At 41.3% G+C, this 22,025-nt stretch overlaps 1 protein-coding gene across 10 annotated transcripts in view; it reads right to left on the reverse strand.

Annotated features, from left to right (window-relative positions):
- Positions 1-22,025, reverse strand: part of nab (NGFI-A-binding protein homolog) — a 1,330,987-nt gene that overhangs the window by 926,900 nt on the left and 382,062 nt on the right. For 8 of the 10 annotated variants that reach the window (XM_070104957.1, XM_070104966.1, XM_070104961.1 and 5 more), the window contains exon 3: positions 2,718-2,795. The exons of the other annotated variants lie outside the window; for them this stretch is intronic. In XM_070104957.1, the coding sequence (XP_069961058.1) occupies positions 2,718-2,795 (78 nt within the window). The remainder of the gene's footprint in view (positions 1-2,717; positions 2,796-22,025) is intronic. 10 annotated transcript variants of the gene reach the window in all.

Consider the following 22,025-nt stretch of genomic DNA (forward strand, 5'->3'; position numbering starts at 1 on the left):
AAGCTCTACACTGAGTGAAACATGACTTTATAAAGCTCTACACTGAGTGAAACATGACTTTATAAAGCTCTACACTGTGTGAAACATGACTTTATAAAGCTCTACACTGAGTGAAACACGACTTTATAAAGCTCTATAATGAATGAAACTTGACTTTATAAAGCTCTACACCGAGTGAAACATGACTTGATAAAGCTCAACACCGAGTGAAACATAACTTGATAAAGCTCTACACAGAAACATAACTTGATAAAGCTCTACAGTGAAACATAACTTGATAAAGCTCTACAGAGTGAAACATAACTTGATAAAGCTCTACAGAGTACAAAAACTTGTGGCAACAACTGCTAGTTTTCCAACCTGATAATGTTGACAGTATGATACGAGTAGACAAAAATGCTGGTCCTTAAAAGTAGACAAAATTGTTTGCCTTCAAGAGTAGACAAAATTGCTTACCTTCAAGAGTAGACAAAATTGTTTGCCTCCAAGAGTAGACAAAATTGCTTGCCTCCAAGAGTAGACAAAATTGCTTGCCTTCAAGAGTAGACAAAATTGCTTGCCTGCAAAAATAGACAAAATTGTTTGCCTTCAAGAGTAGACAAAATTGCTTGGATTAAAAAGTAGACAAAATTGCTTGCCTTTAAGAGTAGACAAAGTTGTTTGCCTCCAAGAGTAGACAAAATTGCTTGCCTCCAAGAGTAGACAAAATTGCTTGCCTTTAAGAGTAGACAAAATTGCTTGCCTCCAAGAGTAGACAAAATTGCTTGCCTTCAAGAGTAGACAAAATTGCTTACCTTCAAGAGTAGACAAAATTGCTTGCCTCCAAGAGTAGACAAAATTGCTTGCCTCCAAGAGTAGACAAAATTGCTTGCCTCCAAGAGTAGACAAAATTGCTTGCCTTCAAGAGTAGACAAAATTGCTTGCCTGCAAGAATAGACAAAATTGTTTGCCTTCAAGAGTAGACAAAATTGCTTGCCTTCAAGAGTAGACAAAATTGTTTGCCTTCAAGAGTAGACAAAATTGCTTGCCTGCAAGAGTAGACAAAATTGTTTGCCTTCAAGAGTAGACAAAATTGCTTGCCTTCAAGAGTAGACAAAATTGCTTGCCTGCAAGAGTAGACAAAATTGCTTGCCTTCAAGAGTAGACAAAATTGCTTGCCTTCAAGAGTAGACAAAATTGCTTGCCTTCAAGAGTAGACAAAATTGCTTGCCTCCAAGAGTAGGCAAAATTGCTTGCCTCCAAGAGTAGACAAAATTGTTTGCCTTTAAGAGTAGACAAAATTGTTTGCCTTCAAGAGTATACAAAATTGCTTGCCTTCAAGAGTAGACAAAATTGCTTGGATTAAAAAGTAGACAAAATTGCTTGCCTTTAAGAGTAGACAAAGTTGTTTGCCTCCAAGAGTAGACAAAATTGCTTGCCTCCAAGAGTAGACAAAATTGCTTGCCTTTAAGAGTAGACAAAATTGCTTGCCTTCAAGAGTAGACAAAATTGTTTGCCTTCAAGAGTAGACAAAATTGTTTGCCTTCAAGAGTAGACAAAATTGTTTGCCTTCAAGAGTAGACAAAACTGCTTGCCTTAAAAATGCAAAATCATACTTGCTTTAAGCTTATACAGAGATGATTGCTTTAAAAGTAAACAAAGTTGTTTGCTTTAAGATTATAGAGATGATTGCTTTAAAAGTAAACAAAGTTGTTTGCTTTAAGAGTAAACAAAGTTGCTTGCTTTAAAAGTAAACAAAGTTGCTTGCTTTAAAAGTAAACAAAGTTGTTTGCTTTAAGAGTAAACAAAGTTGCTTGCTTTAAAAGTAAACAAAGTTGTTTGCTTTAAGGGTAAACAAAGTTGCTTGCTTTAAAAGTAAACAAAGTTGTTTGCTTTAAGGGTAAACAAAGTTGCTTGCTTTAAGGATAAACAAAGTTGCTTGCTTTAAGAGTAAACAAAGTTGCTTGCTTTAAAAGTAAACAAAGTTGTTTGCTTTAAGGGTAAACAAAGTTGCTTGCTTTAAGGATAAACAAAGTTGCTTGCTTTAAGAGTAAACAAAGTTGTTTGCTTTAAGAGTAAACAAAGTTGTTTGCTTTAATAGTAAACAAAGTTGTTTGGTTTAAAAGTAAACAAAGTTGCTTGCTTTAAGAGTAAACAAAGTTGTTTGCTTTAAGGGTAAACAAAGTTGCTTGCTTTAAGAGTAAACAAAGTTGTTTGCTTTAAGGGTAAACAAAGTTGTTTGCTTTAAGAGTAAAAAAAGTTGTTTACTTTAACAGTTAACAAAGTTGCTTGCTTTAAGGGTAAACAAAGTTGTTTGCTTTAAGAGTAAACAAAGTTGCTTACTTTAAGAGTTAACGAAGTTGTTTGCTTTAAAAGTAAACAAAGTTGTTTGCTTTAAGAGTAAACAAAGTTGTTTGCTTTAAGAGTAAACAAAGTTGTTTGCTTTAAGAGTAAACAAAGTTGCTTGCTTTAAGAGTAAACAAAGTTGTCTGCTTTAAGAGTAAACAAAGTTATTTGCTCTAAAAATACAGGAATTTAGAGATGGTGTTTTCTTGGCCCGACCTTAAGAAAGTCGATGTTTTGTTTACGGTAAGACACTACCTAACACGGGAATCTGGACTTTAATGGGAAGGGCTTGGGTCTTGGGTCTTGGGTCTTGGCTTGGGGTTTGGGTCTTGGCTTGGGTTTTGGGTCTTGGCTTGGGGTTTGGGGCGAGAGGACATGCGTTTAAATCTTACTTGGTAATCCGTATTCTTGGACTCGTCTAATGGGCTCCACTCGCCGATCTGACTGGCTGATGGTAGGGTAGGTGTTCCCTGTGAAAAGGAATTTATGTACCAGTCACACTAGAAATTGCACGCCTGTAAATGTTCTAAATACTGCCTATAACAACATGGGCCTACCTCAAAAACCTGACATTTTTCCGAGATTTACATTTGTTAGAGAAAAATCTGCACATTTCGCCCACTTAACGATGTAATTAATGATCGGTATTTATCATAGAGACGTTTTGCAGTATTTTATTTATTTATTAACAATTTGAGCACACATACAGTAAGAATTATTATTGTATTTATGGGGTGACGGCAAACCCATTTAATCATACAATATCTGAGGAATGGGGGAATAATAATGACTGAATCAGTGAATGGTAGGGGAGAAATCCCCCCATGAACGACAGTGTTGACATCAGAATCACTTCTAACAGCTTTAGCAATAGAGTTGTACACGCCTGTAATAACTGCTACTCTATATCCACCTCTCACTTCTTATCAAAAATATTTAAGATATTGCAATTATTAACGTAAATGGTAATATTAGACTCGACGTAAGTGCAGGCCTCCTGATAGATAGAAAATAGAGAGAAAATAGATAAAAATACCAACATTTACATCTATCTGTTGTTGAGAACGTTACGAGGTCCAGACGCAACTGTGAAGGAATACTGTGAAGGAATACTGTGAAGGAATACTGTGAAGGAATACTGTGAAGGAATACTGTGAAGGAATACTGTGAAGGAATACTGTGAAGGAAGACTGTGAAGGAAGACTGTGAAGGAATACTGTGAAGGAATACTGTGAAGGAATACTGTGAAGGAATACTGTGAAGGAATACTGTGAAGGAATACTGTGAAGGAATACTGTGAAGGAAGACTGTGAAGGAAGACTGTGAAGGAATACTGTGAAGGAATACTGTGAAGGAAGACTGTGAAGGAAGACTGTGAAGGAATACTGTGAAGGAAGACTGTGAAGGAATACTGTGAAGGAAGACTGTGAAGGAAGACTGTGAAGGAAGACTGTGAAGGAATACTGTGAAGGAAGACTGTGAAGGAAGACTGTGAAGGAAGACTGTGAAGGAAGACTGTGAAGGAAGACTGTGAAGGAAGACTGTGAAGGAATACTGTGAAGGAAGACTGTGAAGGAAGACTGTGAAGGAAGACTGTGAAGGAAGACTGTGACTGTGAAGGAAGACTGTGAAGGAAGACTGTGAAGGAAGACTGTGAAGGAAGACTGTGAAGGAAGACTGTGAAGGAAGACTGTGAAGGAAGACTGTGAAGGAATACTGTGAAGGAAGACTGTGAAGGAATACTGTGAAGGAAGACTGTGAAGGAAGACTGTGAACGAAGACTGTGAAGGAAGACTGTGAAGGAAGACTGTGAAGGAAGACTGTGAAGGAAGACTGTGAAGGAAGACTGTGAAGGAAGACTGTGAAGGAAGACTGTGTGTGTGTGTCTGTGTGTGTGTGTGTGTGTGTGTGTGTGTGTGTGTGTGTGTGTGTGCGTGTGTGTGTGTGTGTGTGTGTGTGTGTGTGTGTGTGTGTGTTGTGTGTGTGTGTGTGTGGTGCAGAATAGGTAAAATTTGTCTATTAACAAGAACTAATTTAAAATTTAGTTCTTTCTAAATTTTCTCTTATACGTTTAAAGATATATTTTTTTTCATTTATATTAATATAAAAATTAATAATTTTGCACCAAAAGCACCTTAGAAAACTTACCTGACCTTATTATAACAAGCCCAACTTAATTTACCCTAATCCATCTAAATATATTTCAGATAAGTTTACAAAAATTCAATAATAAACACAACGAAATATATTTTTTTCTTAAGTTCAGAATGATTTTTGCCAAATTATTGCATACACAAATTTTAGCTTGTCTTATTCGGCAAGAAGAGCGTTGATATTTAATCTAAAATACCAAGTTTTTCCTACTCGCCACGACATATATATATATATATATATATATATATATATATATATATATATATATATATATATATATATATATATATATATATATATATATATATATATATATATATATATATATATATATATACAGGTGTTAACTGAAACAAACAAACAACAAACAAACAAAGCAGAAGGTAAGGCTGACAAAAAACGGTAATTAATTACCGTAAGCCACCAAAGCTAATGACGTAGAGGATTAAATTGTAATTAAGCTGAACACGTAATTAACTTTATCGTTGTAATTGAGAGAGCGGAGTGAGTCAGTCTGACTCACAGCTGACTCACAGCTGACTCACAGCTGACTGACTGGCACAGTATTACATCCACCGACTCACTAAATGACTCACTAGAGGTGAATGAGGGATGAACAATTGATCTTACTGACTCACAGCAGGTGAGTCAATGACTCACAACGTACTGCACTGACTCATAATGTTAGTGAGCCACTGTCAATAACTATCACTGTTAGACGATAACTACCTCTGTTAGTGGATAACTAACCACTGTTAATGGATAACTACCACTGTTAATGGATACCTACCACTGTTAGTGGATAACTACCACTATTAGTCAATAACTATCACTGTTAGTGGATAACTACCTCTGTTAGTGGATAACTAACCACTGTTAATGGATAACTACCACTGTTAGTGGATAACTATCACTATTAGTCAATAACTATCACTGTTAGTGGATAACTACCACTGTTAGTCATTAACTACCACTGTTAGTGGTTAACTACCACTGTTAGTGGATAACTATCACTCTTAGTCAATAACTACCACTGTTAGTCAATAACTACCACTGTTAGTCAATAACTACCAATGTTAGTGGATAACTATCACTCTTAGTCAATAACTACCACTGTTAGTCAATAACTACCACTGTTAGTCAATAACTACCACTGTTAGTCAATAACTACCACTGTTAGTCAATAACTACCACTGTTAGTCAATAACTACCACTGTTAGTCAATAACTACCACTGTTAGTCAATAACTACCACTGTTAGTCAATAACTCCCACTGTTAGTCAATAACTACCACTGTTAATGGATACCTACCACTGTTAATGGATAACTACCACTGTTAGTGGATACCTACCACTGTTAATGGATAACTATCAATGTTAGTGGATAACTATCACTGTTAGTCAATAACTACCACTGTTAGTCAATAACTACCACTGTTAGTCAATAACTACCACTGTTAGTGGATAACTACCACTGTTAGTCAATAACTACCACTGTTAGTGGATAACTACCACTGTTAATGGATAACTACCAATGTTAGTGGATACCTACCACTGTTAATGGATAACTATCAATGTTAGTGGATAACTATTACTGTTAGTCAATAACTACCACTGTTAGTCAATAACTACCACTGTTAGTCAATAACTACCACTGTTAGTCAATAACTACCACTGTTAGTGGATAACTATCACTGTTAGTCAATAACTATCACTGTTAGTCAATAACTATCACTGTTAGTCAATAACTACCACTGTTAATGGATAACTACCACTGTTAGTGGATAACTACCATCAAAATCCCAGACTCTACACCCGAGAACTATACAAATCACAATTACTTTCCAGTCTATAATTATTACAGTGTGTATAAGCTATATAATCTGGCTACCTGAATCAACATTATAGTAACTGCTTGTCATGGTCAGATAAGTGAATTGTAACAATTATTTCCTTGTGTGAGAGTAAAAGTGGCAACAGAGGTAACAATTACTGAAATTCACAGTGTGTTCTTGACCCTTAGGGGACCTGTCTCTCAAAATGTTAATGACGCTTTTGGTGTAAATTTTGCCAGCTTAGATAATAAGGCAGTGACTGTGGTATTAAGTACGTAGAATGTATGTATGTATGTGTATGTATGTATGTGTATGCATGTATGTGTATATATGTATGTGTATGTATGTATGTGTATGTATGTATGTGTATGTATGTATATATATATATATATATATATATATATATATATATATATATATATATATATATATATATATATATATATATATATATATATATATATATATATATATATATATATATATATATATATTGGGAAGATGGAGGGAATATTTTGAGGAATTGTTAAATGCTGATGAAGATAGGGAAGCTGTGATTTCGTGTATAGGGCAAGGAGGAATAACATCTTGTAGGAGTGAGGAAGAGCCAGTTGTGAGTGTGGGAGAAGTTCGTGAGGCAGTAGGTAAAATGAAAGGGGGTAAGGCAGCCGGGATTGATGGGATAAAGATAGAAATGTTAAAAGCAGGTGGGGATATAGTTTTGGAGTGGCTGGTGCAATTATTTAATAAATGTATGGAAGAGGGTAAGGTACCTAGGGATTGGCAGAGAGCATGCATAGTTCCTTTGTATAAAGGCAAAGGGGATAAAAGAGAGTGCAAAAATTATAGGGGGATAAGTCTGTTGAGTATACCTGGTAAAGTGTATGGTAGAGTTATAATTGAAAGAATTAAGAGTAAGACGGAGAATAGGATAGCAGATGAACAAGGAGGCTTTAGGAAAGGTAGGGGGTGTGTGGACCAGGTGTTTACAGTGAAACATATAAGTGAACAGTATTTAGATAAGGCTAAAGAGGTCTTTGTGGCATTTATGGATTTGGAAAAGGCGTATGACAGGGTGGATAGGGGGGCAATGTGGCAGATGTTGCAAGTGTATGGTGTAGGAGGTAGGTTACTGAAAGCAGTGAAGAGTTTCTACGAGGATAGTGAGGCTCAAGTTAGAGTATGTAGGAAAGAGGGAAATTTTTTCCCAGTAAAAGTAGGCCTTAGACAAGGATGTGTGATGTCACCGTGGTTGTTTAATATATTTATAGATGGGGTTGTAAGAGAAGTAAATGCGAGGGTCTTGACAAGAGGCGTGGAGTTAAAAGATAAAGAATCACACACAAAGTGGGAGTTGTCACAGCTGCTCTTTGCTGATGACACTGTGCTCTTGGGAGATTCTGAAGAGAAGTTGCAGAGATTGGTGGATGAATTTGGTAGGGTGTGCAAAAGAAGAAAATTAAAGGTGAATACAGGAAAGAGTAAGGTTATGAGGATAACAAAAAGATTAGGTGATGAAAGATTGAATATCAGATTGGAGGGAGAGAGTATGGAGGAGGTGAACGTATTCAGATATTTGGGAGTGGACGTGTCAGCGGATGGGTCTATGAAAGATGAGGTGAATCATAGAATTGATGAGGGAAAAAGAGTGAGTGGTGCACTTAGGAGTCTGTGGAGACAAAGAACTTTGTCCTTGGAGGCAAAGAGGGGAATGTATGAGAGTATAGTTTTACCAACGCTCTTATATGGGTGTGAAGCATGGGTGATGAATGTTGCAGCAAGGAGAAGGCTGGAGGCAGTGGAGATGTCATGTCTGAGGGCAATGTGTGGTGTGAATATAATGCAGAGAATTCGTAGTTTGGAAGTTAGGAGGAGGTGCGGGATTACCAAAACTGTTGTCCAGAGGGCTGAGGAAGGGTTGTTGAGGTGGTTCGGACATGTAGAGAGAATGGAGCGAAACAGAATGATTTCAAGAGTGTATCAGTCTGTAGTGGAAGGAAGGCGGGGTAGGGGTCGGCCTAGGAAAGGTTGGAGGGAGGGGGTAAAGGAGGTTTTGTGTGCGAGGGGCTTGGACTTCCAGCAGGCATGCGTGAGCGTGTTTGATAGGAGTGAATGGAGACAAATGGTTTTTAATACTTGACGTGCTGTTGGAGTGTGAGCAAAGTAACATTTATGAAGGGATTCAGGGAAACCGGCAGGCCGGACTTGAGTCCTGGAGATGGGAAGTACATTGCCTGCACTCTGAAGGAGGGGTGTTAATGTTGCAGTTTAAAAACTGTAGTGTAAAGCACCCTTCTGGTAAGACAGTGATGGAGTGAATGATGGTGAAAATTTTTCTTTTTCGGGCCACCCTGCCTTGGTGGGAATCGGCCAGTGTGATAATAAAATAAAAAATAATATATATATATATATATATATATATATATATATATATATATATATATATATATATATATATATATATATATATATATATATATATATGTCAATCCCAAAACTTACCTACTTCCTGAGATGCTCCCCATCCTTTAGTAGTCCGAAACTCAAGGAATATGACTCTCTTCTTAAGACCATGGTAGAGAGTGTATTGAATCTTTCCCTTGAGATGGACAGTGGTTGCAAGCCTCACTTCCGGTCAGTCTTGAGGGGGCTGGGAGTATGCAAATCCTCCCACATTGCCCTACCAGCTTTCTTATCCTCTTCCATAGCACCAAATGAGTTAATACTAATTTTCCAGACAACCTCAGTGACTCAGTAAGAATACAGGACCCTAGCTACGCCAGTGCCATCACTGAATGGGAGACTTGCTGTTCAAGCACCAAACCCTAGTGCAGCACTGGCCTACAAACAGTCAAGCTGGGATGGCCCGATCACTTGAAAGGTGCTTGCCAACATGCTTAGGGCTGTAACATCAGACAGGGAGACTGCCCTTCTCCAAGCTGTGACTGCACATCACTCCAGGTGTAGACAGCCTGTACTGTCTGCACAGACAGCCCATGCTGTCTGCCAGCTTAGTTCATATTTCGCGCCACTCAGGTGCTGCCCTCTCTAGCCAGGCCTCTCGGTAGGCACGCCAGCCTGCCGGCCCATGCCTCTGCCTGACTCACACAGCGGCCTAGCAGGAAGACACAAGGCCTCCCAGCTCTCTCTCGTGGGATGGCCCTGCCTGGGCCATGGGCACAAACACACAAGCCTGTGTACCCACCACTACTTAACAATAAAGTAAGAAGCCTCCGAAGACGTATCATTAAATCCCCGCTACCAGAATACCAAATAATCCCGTTATACAGGGACTTCCTCCAAACAGTTCCCATTTCGGCAATGGGAACGCGACTCGACCCTAAGATCCTCAGTATTGCTGTGGCTCTGCGCCTTGTTGTTCCAATTCATACAGAATATACATGTATTTGCGGCGAGGCGCAAGCAGACCAATACGGTCTACATGGTCTTAACTGTTCCAAAACCAAGGGCTGGCATGCAAGACACAATGAGGTCAACGACATCATAAAGAGAACCCTTGCTACAGCTGGATGCCCAGCCGAGAGGGAGCCCCGATCACTAGCAGCCAACAATACCCACAACCCAGCAAACTGCCCTGATGGGATCACCATCTTTCCTTGGACTATACCTGTGTGTCCACACTGGCTGACACCTATATCCAACACAGTGTGGGGCGACAGGGAGGAGCTGCTGACCACAGGGAGGAGTACAAAATCAGCAAGTACAGGGACATAAGCCAACAGTATCAATTTGTCCAAGTGGGATCAGAGACCTTGGGATCATGGGGGGAAAAATGCCACACGTTTTCTTAAAGAACTGGGTTCCAGACTCATCGACACCACCAGGGACCCAAGGGCAGCCACTTTCATGTTCCAGCGCCTCAGGTGGCCATCCAGAGGGGAAATGCTTGCTGCATACTTGGCTCGCGTCCGGCTTCGGAGGAGCTGGAGGAAATTCATAATCTTTAATATATTGTACCGTTGTATTCATGTTTGTGTTTTCTGTAAATGTATTCTGTTTATTAATAAATGTTCACATAAGAATATAAAATATATAGGGGGGTGGTAGGAGAAGAAAATATTCAAACAGCTCCGGGGAGAACCTTATATATATATATATATATATATATATATATATATATATATATATATATATATATATATATATATACATATATATATATATATATATATATATATATATATATATATATATATATATATATATATATTCAATGAGAGGTATATATCTCAGTATGTATCTTTCACTGTGAATATATCAAAAAGAATATATATATTAATGTATATACACTGAGAGGTGTATATATCCCAGTACATTCAAACAGCAGTCTTAGTAAACTTTGTGCAGTCTATAGGTTTCAAACCTATTAATGTTAAAGTATACTTCTGAGAGTCTACACCAGCAGCTGATGTAGACCTACCTAAGTGTAACCTTTGCTAGAGGAGCTACTGTCAATTCCCTCTAGAGTTATATACTATCAGCAGGTACTGGAGTATATTATACAGAATATACTATCAGCAGGTACTGGAGTATATTATACAGAATATACTATCAGCAGGTACTGGAGTATATTATACAGAATATACTACCAGCAGGTACTGGAGTATATTATACAGAATATACTACCAGCAGGTACTGGAGTATATTATACAGAATATACTACCAGCAGGTACTGGAGTATATTATACAGAATATACAACCAGCAGGTACTGGAGTATATTATACAGAATATACTACCAGCAGGTACTGGAGTATATTATACAGAATATACTATCAGCAGGTACTGGAGTATATTATACAGAATATACTACCAGCAGGTACTGGAGTATATTATACAGAATATACTACCAGCAGGTACTGGAGTATATTATACAGAATTTAATACCAGCAGGTACTGGAGTATATTATACAGAATATACTACCAGCAGGTACTGGAGTATATTATACAGAAAATACTACCAGCAGGTACTGGAGTATATTATACAGAAAATACTACCAGCAGGTACTGGAGTATATTATACAGAATATACTACCAGCAGGTACTGGAGTATATTATACAGAATATACAACCAGCAGGTACTGGAGTATATTATACAGAATATACAACCAGCAGGTACTGGAGTATATTATACAGAATATACAACCAGCAGGTACTGGAGTATATTATACAGAAAATACTACCAGCAGGTACTGGAGTATATTATACAGAAAATACTACCAGCAGGTACTGGAGTATATTATACAGAATATACTACCAGCAGGTACTGGAGTATATTATACAGAATATACTACCAGCAGGTACTGGAGTATATTATACAGAAAATACTACCAGCAGGTACTGGAGTATATTATACAGAATATACTACCAGCAGGTACTGGAGTATATTATACAGAATATACTACCAGCAGGTACTGGAGTATATTATACAGAATATACTACCAGCAGGTACTGGAGTATATTATACAGAATATACTACCAGCAGGTACTGGAGTATATTATACAGAATATACTACCAGCAGGTACTGGAGTATATTATACAGAATATACTACCAGCAGGTACTGGAGTATATTATACAGAATATACTACCAGCAGGTACTGGAGTATATTATACAGAATTTAATACCAGCAGGTACTGGAGTATATTATACAGAATATACTACCAGCAGGTACTGGAGTATATTATACAGAATTTAATACCAGCAGGTACTGGAGTATATTATACAGAATATACTACCAGCAGGTACTGGAGTATATTATACAGAATTTAATACCAGCAGGTACTGGAGTATATTATACAGAATATACTACCAGCAGGTACTGGAGTATATTATACAGAATATACTACCAGCAGGTACTGGAGTATATTATACAGAATTTAATACCAGCAGGTACTGGAGTATATTATACAGAATATACTACCAGCAGGTACTGGAGTATATTATACAGAATATACTACCAGCAGGTACTGGAGTATATTATACAGAATTTAATACCAGCAGGTACTGGAGTATATTATACAGAATATACTACCAGCAGGTACTGGAGTATATTATACAGAATTTAATACCAGCAGGTACTGGAGTATATTATACAGAATTTAATACCAGCAGGTACTGGAGTATATTATACAGAATATACTACCAGCAGGTACTGGAGTATATTATACAGAATATACTACCAGCAGGTACTGGAGTATATTATACAGAATTTAATACCAGCAGGTACTGGAGTATATTATACAGAATATACTACCAGCAGGTACTGGAGTATATTATACAGAATTTAATACCAGCAGGTACTGGAGTATATTATACAGAATTTAATACCAGCAGGTACTGGAGTATATTATACAGAATATACTACCAGCAGGTACTGGAGTATTTTGCCTAGGCATAACTTCTTGTAAGAAACTCAAAATACAAATGATGTGTATTCATATTTTTGAAGATATGACAAATGTTATGAGTGGAGGTGACTGCACAGAGAGTGAGGTAACAGGTTATAAATGAGAACGAAGGCAACTGAAGCCTCAACTTTCTGACACACACATCTTGCACTAAAAACGAGCAAAATCCGTGAGTATTAGCGAGGTAAAAAGTTAAGTATACTCAGGCAGGGTCCTGGTACGTCCATTTCTTATCCTCATAGCAGACATAGATAAAAACATTGACCACAGCTTCTTATCATTTGTGGATGATGCTAAAACAAGTTTGAAAATGACTTCTGTTTAAGACTCGGGGAAACTGCAAGAAAAAAATAACATGGCGTTCAATGTTAACAAGTTATATTTAGATATGGAAAGAATGAAGGGACACTGCATACAGTATACAAGATCACGAAATAGAATTAAAGGGAGACGTGAAGACCTGGGAGTAATAATGTTAGCTGACCTATCTGTTAAGGAATACAATAATGTCAAGACAGTTTCTCTTAGTATACTCTGCTCTAAGTCTCCCCATGCTCTCAGTATACTCTGCTTTCCGTATACCCATGATCTCAGTATAACCTGCTCTCAGTAAATCCTGCTTTCGGTATACCTAGCTGTCAGTATACCCTGTTCTCAGTATTCCCTGTTGTTAGAATATCTTTCTCTCAGTATATCCTGCTCTTTCTAATCCCTGCTGTCAGTATACCTTGCTGCCAGTATGTCACGAAGCTGTAGCTTCTGCTAGTGACTTGTCTATACGTCTCCTCCTGCCCAGGATGCCATCCTCAAGAGTCGACTAACACCCAGGTACCTAATTATTGCTAGGTGAACAGTGACAGCAGGTGTAAGGTGACTAGCACCCATGTACCCACTTACTGCTAGGTGAACACTGACAGCAGATATTCAGAGACTAACACCTAGGTACCTACTTACTGCTAGGTGAACAGGGGCAGCAGGGGTACCTATTTCTCATAGGACAGTGGCAGCAGATACAAGTAAGTTCACACTCTCTCCTGCTCGGTAATCGAACCACAACTCCTTCAGTTGTGAGCTGAGTCCAACCAATAAGCTACTTGAGAATTCAACTTTTTACCCGTCATCAGGTGTAACCGCAGGCACTGCGATGCGATCACCGGAGGACCAGACAACACGAAGTATTACCAACGAACTACATATTTTGGACTGCAACTTATCATTACCTCGCGTCTTGCTACATATACTGCAGCCAACAGCAGTATACTGTATCAGGTAATACTCTGATATATTCTGAGTGGGTGTGCAGAGCAGTCACCGATCTGATTATTGCCTATCGTCACAGATGATGCAATTTGACAGGGAAAAACCTAGCCTTTATTCCCACAATGTAACTATCACACAGAACAGTGTAGCCACACACTGCTGGTGTTACAACACTGTAACTATCACACAGAACAGTGTAGCAACACACTGCTGGTGTTACAACACTGTAACTATCACACAGAACAGTGTAGCAACACACTGTTGGTGTTACAACACTGTAACTATCACACAGAACAGTGTAGCAACACACTGCTGGTGTTACAACACTGTAACTATCACACAGAACAGTGTAGCAACACACTGTTGGTGTTACAACACTGTAACTATCACACAGAACAGTGTAGCAACACACTGCTGGTGTTACAACACTGTAACTATCCCACAGAACAGTGTAGCAACACACTGCTGGTGTTCCCACAATTTAGTGTTCTATTCTAGATTCGCAGGTATTTTCCAAGAGGTGGCCCGGCCTTGGCTCCCTGTCTAGGGAGTGTCTCAGACCAGTGTCTGCCATGGGAGGAGGTACATGTGCCTCCTCATCTTCTGGGAACAGGTGTCCCCAGGCCTGGCCCCATTTTCCGCCCCCAAGGGCTCAGAGGGAGAAGCTAGGCACCTTGGGCTGCCATAAACCCCGCCCACACTGGGCTCGAAGGGTGTGGCAACTGCATAGCAGCAAATGATATCAGGAGGTGCAAAGGCAGCAAGCACTACAGGATCCTTTTGGAGCCACACCCCAGCTTTGGGCCGAAGCCCGAGTGCTGGGAAAGCTCAAGAATGCCTCTTGCTGTGTTGCAGCTGCTGCTAATTCACTTGTCCATTGCACTCTTCTCCCAATATAGTGGATGTAGTGAGGTTTATGGAATCATTCGGTAAAGAAAGCAGTGTAGACTTGATACTGGATGCTGTGATGAGTGTATAAAGTTAAGTGTGGTGGTGTTATAGTGGACATTAGTCTGGTCAACCTCACGAAGCTGACTCCATAAAACGGGAAAAAAACGACAACATGAATAAACCCAAACACTGGACCCTTTTAGTGTGTGTGTGTGTCCTCACCTAGTTGTACTCACCTAGTTGTGGTTGCAGGGGTCGATTCACAGCTCCTGGCCCCACCTCTTCACTGGTCGCTACTAGGACACTCTTGTACCATGAGCTTTATCATACCTCTGCTTAAAGCTATGTATGGATCCTGCCTCCACTACATCACTTGCCAGACTATTCCACTTCCTGACTACTCTGTGGCTGAAGAAATACTTCCTAACATCCCTGTGATTCATCTGAGTCTTCAACTTCCAACTGTGTCACCTTGTTGCTGTGTCCAATCTCTGGGACATCCTGTCTTTGTCCACCTTGTCTATTCCTCTCAGTATTTTATTTCGTTATCATGTCCCCCCTATCTCTCCTGTCCTCCAGTGCCGTCAGGTCGATTTTCCTTAACTTCTCGTAGGACATGCCCCATAGCTCCAGGACTAGTCTTGTTGCAAACCTTTGCACTTTCTCTAATTCCCTTACATGCTTGGCTAGGTGTAGGTTCCAAACTGGTGCCGCATACTCCAATATGGGCCTAACGTACACGGTGTACAGGGTCCTGAACGACTCCTTATTAAGATGTCGGAATGCTGTTCTGAGGTTTGCTAGGCGCCCATATGCTGCAGCAGTGTGTGTGTGTGTGTGTGTGTGTGTGTGTGTGTGTACTCACCTAGTTGAGGTTGCAGGGGTCGAGTCCAAGCTCCTGGCCCCGCCTCTTCACTGGTCGCCACTAGGTCACTCTCCCTGAACCATGAGCTTTATCGTGCCTCTGCTTAAAGCTATGTATGGATCCTGCCTCCACTACATCTCTTCCCAAACTATTCCACTTCCTGACTACTCTGTGGCTGAAGAAATACTTCCTAACATCCCTGTGATTCATCTGTGTCTTCAGCTTCCAACTGTGTCCCCTTGTTGCTGTGTCCAATCTCTGCAACATCCTGTCTTTGTCCACTTTGTCAATTCCTCTCAGTATTTTGTAAGTCGTTATCATGTCCCCCCTATCTCTCCTGTCCTCCAGTGTCGTCAGGTTGATTTCCCTTAACCTCTCCTCGTAGGACATACCTCTTAGCTCTGGGACTAGTCTTGTTGCAAACCTTTGCACTTTCTCTAGTTTCTTTACGTGCTTGGCTAGGTGTGGGTTCCAAACTGGTGCCGCATACTCCAATATGGGCCTAACATACACGGTGTACAGGGTCCTGAACGACTCCTTATTAAGATGTCGGAATGCTGTTCTGAGGTTTGCCAGGCGCCCATATGCTGCAGCAGTTATTTGGTTGATGTGCGCTTCAGGAGATGTGCCTGGTGTTATACTCACCCCAAGATCTTTTTCCTTGAGTGAGGTTTGTAGTCTCTGGCCCCTTAGACTGTACTCCGTATGCGGTCTTCTTTGCCCTTCCCCAATCTTCATGACTTTGCACTTGGTGGGATTGAACTCCAGGAGCCAATTGCTGGACCAGGTCTGCAGCCTGTCCAGATCCCTTTGTAGTTCTGCCTGGTCTTCGATCGAATGAATTCTTCTCATCAACTTCACGTCATCTGCAAACAGTGACACCTCAGAGTCTATTCCTTCCGTCATGTCGTTCACAAATACCAGAAACAGCACTGGTCCTAGGACTGACCCCTGTGGGACCCCGCTGGTCACAGGTGCCCACTCTGACACCTCGCCACGTACCATTACTCGCTGCTGTCTTCCTGACAAATATTCCCTGATCCGTTGTAGTGCCTTCCCTGTTATCCCTGCTTGGTCCTCCAGTTTTTGCACCAATCTCTTGTGTGGAACTGTGTCAAACGCCTTCTTGCAGTCCAAGAAAATGCAATCCACCCACCCCTCTCTCTCTTGTCTTACTGCTGTCACCTTGTCATACAACTCCAGTAGGTTTGTGACACAGGATTTCCCGTCCCTGAAACCATGTTGGGTGCTGTTGATGAGATCATTCCTTTCTAGGTGTTCCACCATTCTTCTCCTGACAATCTTCTCCATGACTTTGCATACTATACATGTCAGTGACACTGGTCTGTAGTTTAGTGCTTCATGTCTGTCTCCTTTTTTAAAGATTGGGACTACATTTGCTGTCTTCCATGCCTCAGGCAATCTCCCTGTTTCGATAGATGTATTGAATATTGTTGTTAAGGGTACACATAGCGCCTCTGCTCCCTATCTCAGGACCTATGGAGAGATGTTATCTGGCCCCATTGCCTTTGAGGTATCTAGCTCACTCAGAAGCCTCTTCACTTCTTCCTCGGTTGTGTGTACCGTGTCCAGCACCTGGTGATGTGCCACACCTCTCCGTCCCTCTGGAGCCCCTTCTGTCTCCTCTGTGAACACTTCTTTGAATCTCTTGTTGAGTTCCTCACATACTTCACGATCATTTCTTGTTGTCTCTCCTCCTTCCTTCCTTAGCCTTATTACCTGGTCCTTGACTGTTGTTTTCCTCCTGATGTGGCTGTATAACAGCTTCGTGTCAGATTTGGCTTTCGCTGCTATGTCGTTTTCATATTGTAGTTGGGCCTCCCTTCTTATCTGTGCATATTCGTTTCTGGCTCTACGACTGCTCTCCTTATTCTCCTGGGTCCTTTGCCTTCTATATTTCTTCCATTCCCTAGCACACTTGGTTTTTGCCTCCTTGCACCTTTGGGTAAACCATGGGCTCATCCTGGCTTTTTCATTATTCCTGTTACCCTTGGGTACAAACCTCTCCTCAGCCTCCTTGCACATTGTTGCTACATATTCCATCATCTCATTAACTGGCTTCCATGCCAGTTCTCTGTCCCACTGAACCCCGTTCAGGAAGTTCCTCATTCCCGTGTAGTCCCCTTTCCTGTAGTTTGGTTTCATTTGTCCTGGCCTTCCTGCTTCCCCCTCCGCTTGTAGCTCTACTGTGTATTCGAAGCTCAAAACCACATGATCGCTGGCCCAAAGAAGTTTTTCATATGTGATGTCCTCAATATCTGCACTGCTCAAGGTGAATACTAAGTCCAGTCTTGCTGGCTCATCCTCTCCTCTCTTGTAGTGTCCCTTACATGTTGGTACATGAAGTTTTCCAGTACCACCTCCATCATCTTAGCCCTCCATGTATCTTGGCCCCCATGTGACTCCACGTTCTCCCAGTCGATCTCCTTGTGGTTAAAGTTGCCCGTGATCAGGAGCTTTGCCCTGCATGCATGAGCTCTTCTGGCCACTGCAGCCAGTGTGTCAACCATCGCTCTATTGCTCTCGTCATACTCATGCCCTGGTCTCCTGCTGTTCTGTGGTGGGTTATACATCACTGCAAGTACCACCTTGGGACCTCCAGAGTGAAGCGTTCCCGCTAAGTAATCACTTTCTTCTCCGCTGTCTCCTCTCTCCAGCTCATCAAAATTCCATCGGTGTTTGATCAGCAGTGCCACTCCTCCACCCCCCCTGTTCCTTCTGTCTTTCCTCAGGATCTGGTATCCCATTGGAAAGATGGCATCTGTTATCATACTTGTAAGCTTGGTTTCTGTAAGCGCTATGATGTCCGGTGATGTCTCTTTGACTCTTTCGTGCCACTCCTCCCACTTGTTTGTTATTCCATCAGCGTTTGTGTACCATACCTTTAGTTTCCTTTCCAACACTGTGGTTTGGGGGGCCTGTGAGGGTGGGAGACCTGGTAGCATACTGTGGGATTCTATGATTGGGGGTTGGGTGGAAGCTGTGGGTATGGATTGTAGTTTGTCTTGGGATGGTGTGATAGGTTGTGGGGTTCTGAGGATAGTTGTGTGTGTGCTTGCCCTTGCTGCTCTGCTCTGCTCTGACTGACCTCTGCTGGTTCCATCCTTGTTTCCTTTCCTATCTCCTGTTGCTTTTTTGTCCTCTCCCTCAGCTGCTGTCTCTCTGTTTGTGTTCTGTGTCTGTTTAGGAACACCTTCTTGTACTCTTCCGAGTTTTTCAACCTTGGTTTCTCTTGGAGGATCCTGTTCTGCACTGTTTCTGTCCTGAGAATCAGCTTGATCGGTCGGTTTCTCCCATTCACGTACCCCCCTATTCTCTGAAAATTTACAATCTCGTCCATGTCTTCTCCCCCTGTTTCCGTGATGATTTTCCCAATCTCCTTTCTTTCTTCCTGCCGTCTTTCAGTGTGTGTATTTTCCTCTCTCTCCCGAAGCCCATGGATAAACACTGATTTTGCCCTTTCCTCCTCCCATTGCCTCTTCCTCTGTGACTCTGGTTCCTGTCTGTATGGTCATTTTCTCCCTTGATTTTTCCAGTGGCTCTTGGTAGCATGGTAGTTTGTGCCTCAGCATTCAGCTTATCTCCCTCTCTATCTGCACCCAGCTGCTCTTTCCTGTCTCCCCTGACCCTTCTTTGCAGGCTGATATGACCTTAAGCATAATTCATATTTCCTACCTTCCTATTAATCCTCTCAGCTTCATATGCTGTGTCTTCTCTAGTCACTGCCCTGAGACTTGCTTCAGCCTGTTTACCTCAAACTCTAGGACCCTTACCTGTCTACTGCAGTTTCGACTTGTGCCTCCCATTTCTTGTCTCCTTCTCCAACCTCTTCTTTACATTTTATGAGGCTCTTTCTCCATTTTTTTCAGAAAACTCTCTAATTTTCTCTCCCATTCTTGCTCATCCTTCTCCACTGCTCCTCCATCCATTCCTCCTACTGACCATTGTCATCTGATCCCTGATTCCTCACGGAGTCCCAACCATTTTTTTTCAGTAAAGGAAAGAGAGAGAAAGAGAGAGAGAGAGAGAGAGAGAGAGAGAGAGAGAGAGAGAGAGAGAGAGAGAGAGAGAGAGAGAGAGAGAGAGAGGGAAAGGTAGGAGAGAGAGGGGAGAATGAGGGAGAGTGAGAGAGGGAGAGAGGGAAAGATAGGAAGAGGGAGGAGAGAAGAGAAGGAGAGAGAGAGAGAGAGAGAGAGAGAGAGAGAGAGAGAGAGAGAGAGAGAGAGAGAGAGGAGAGAGAGAGAGAGAGAGAGAGAGAGAGAAGAGAAAGGAGAGAGAGAAGAGAGAGAGAGGGAGAGAAAAAGAAGAGAGAGAGGAAAGAGAGAGAGAGAAGGAGAGAGAGAGGGAGAGAGAGGGAGAGAGAGAGAGAGAGAGGAATAGAGAAGGGAGAGAGAAGATTAAGAGAGAGAGAGAGAGGGCAGAAAGAGTAAGAGAGAGAGAGAGAGAGAGAGAGAGAGAGAGAGAGAGAGAGAGAGAGAGAGAGAGAGAAGAATAGAGAGAGAATAGAGAGAGAGAGAGAGAGAGAGAGAGAGAGAGAGAGGAAGAGAGGAAAGAGACAAAGAGACAGAGAGACAGAGAGACAGAGAGAGAAGGAAGGGTTAGAGGGTCAATTCACATAAAGGTGTGAAATCCTGTATATATGTGTGTATGTGTATGTGCATGTGTGTATGTGTGTGTGTGTGTGAGTGTGTGTGTGTGTGTGCTACAGCTATTCAAGTGCCTAACAGCAGATCCTGTTCTCACCTAGTGTGCATGTATGTGTGTGTATGCATGCATTTATGTAAGCAGTCCTTATTTTCCTCGTATGTACTACATATGTACCCTATCTCTTGGTTCCCACTGTACTGTCTTGTGCCTAAAATTACGTTCAATTCTGTATGCTAGGCTTCGCTAGGCTACCTCTCATACTAGGCTATCTATCATTAACTGCTTTAACTCTCCTAAACCTCAATAAATTCTATTAAATGCCAGTAAATGCTTCTTATTCTAATTCTGATAGCTCGAGGAGAGTGACCCCCAATTTCCAGCTAGAGACTGGTGCTGACCCCTATGCTCAAACTAGGTAGAATATTACTTACAGCTGGCAGTGGAGTAATGTTGTCGTCCGTCCTGGGTCCCAGTATGAAAATGCTTGATGCTTCTCAGGTATTTTTCCACTAACTAACCACCTGTAGGCACTGTGGTCTCTGCTCATCTTTTTTTTCACTCACTGTATTTACTACATCTATACATATCTCTTATCTCCCCTGATCTTGAGTCGCACTTATTCTTCAAAATACCCCACTGCGTTATTATGGCAACACTATTTAGGCCTGACACAACCGTTCACCCTTCCAACGGCCCCCACATAGTAACTGTCACTATTTACTAAATTGCTTTTCTGTGATCACTTATATTTCCTTTTTTCGGGGCTTAAGTGATTATATTCACTCTTATGCATGCACACGCCTATATCCCACACTCTATTCCTTATGGTACAGTCAGAAATTACCACCAAAACACGAGCTCAAACCGCGTGACTCCTCCACGAGTGTGTGTGTGTGTGTGTTTAGTTACCATTTTGTCCTAGGCACATGTCGATTAGACACTAGGCCTGTTGTCTGTGTGTGTGTCTGTGTGTGTGTGTCTGTGTGTGTGTCTGTGTGTGTGTCTGTGTGTGTGTACTCACCTATTTGTACTCACCTATTTGTGGTTGCAGGGGGTCGAGTCCTAGCTCCTGGCCCCGCCTCTTCACCGGTTGCTACTAGACCCTCTCTCTCCCCGCTCCATGAGCTTTATCAAACCTCGTCTTAAAACTGTGTATGGTTCCTGCCTCCACTACGTCATTTTCTAGGCTATTCCACTGCCTTACAAACTCTATGACTGAAGAAATACTTCCTACTATCTCTCTGACTCATTTGTGTCTTCAACTTCCAATTGTGGCCTCTTGTTTCTGTGTCCCCTCCCTGGAACATCCTGTCTTTGTCCACCTTGTCTATTCCACGCAGTATTTTATATGTCGTTATCATGTCTCCCTGACCCCTCCTGTCCTCCAGTGTCGTCAGGCCGATTTCCCTTAATCTTTCTTCATAGGACATTCCCCCTTAGCTCTGGAACTAACCTTGTTGCAAACCCTTTGTACTTTCTCTAGTTTCTTGACGTGCTTTATCAAGTGCGGGGTTCCAAACAGGTGCTGCATACTCCAGTATGGGCCTGACATACACGGTGTACAGTATCTTGAATGATTCCTTACTAAGGTATCGGAAT

Source organism: Cherax quadricarinatus, chromosome 96 (genome assembly GCF_038502225.1).
Source record: "Cherax quadricarinatus isolate ZL_2023a chromosome 96, ASM3850222v1, whole genome shotgun sequence".
NCBI lineage: Eukaryota > Metazoa > Arthropoda > Malacostraca > Decapoda > Parastacidae > Cherax > Cherax quadricarinatus.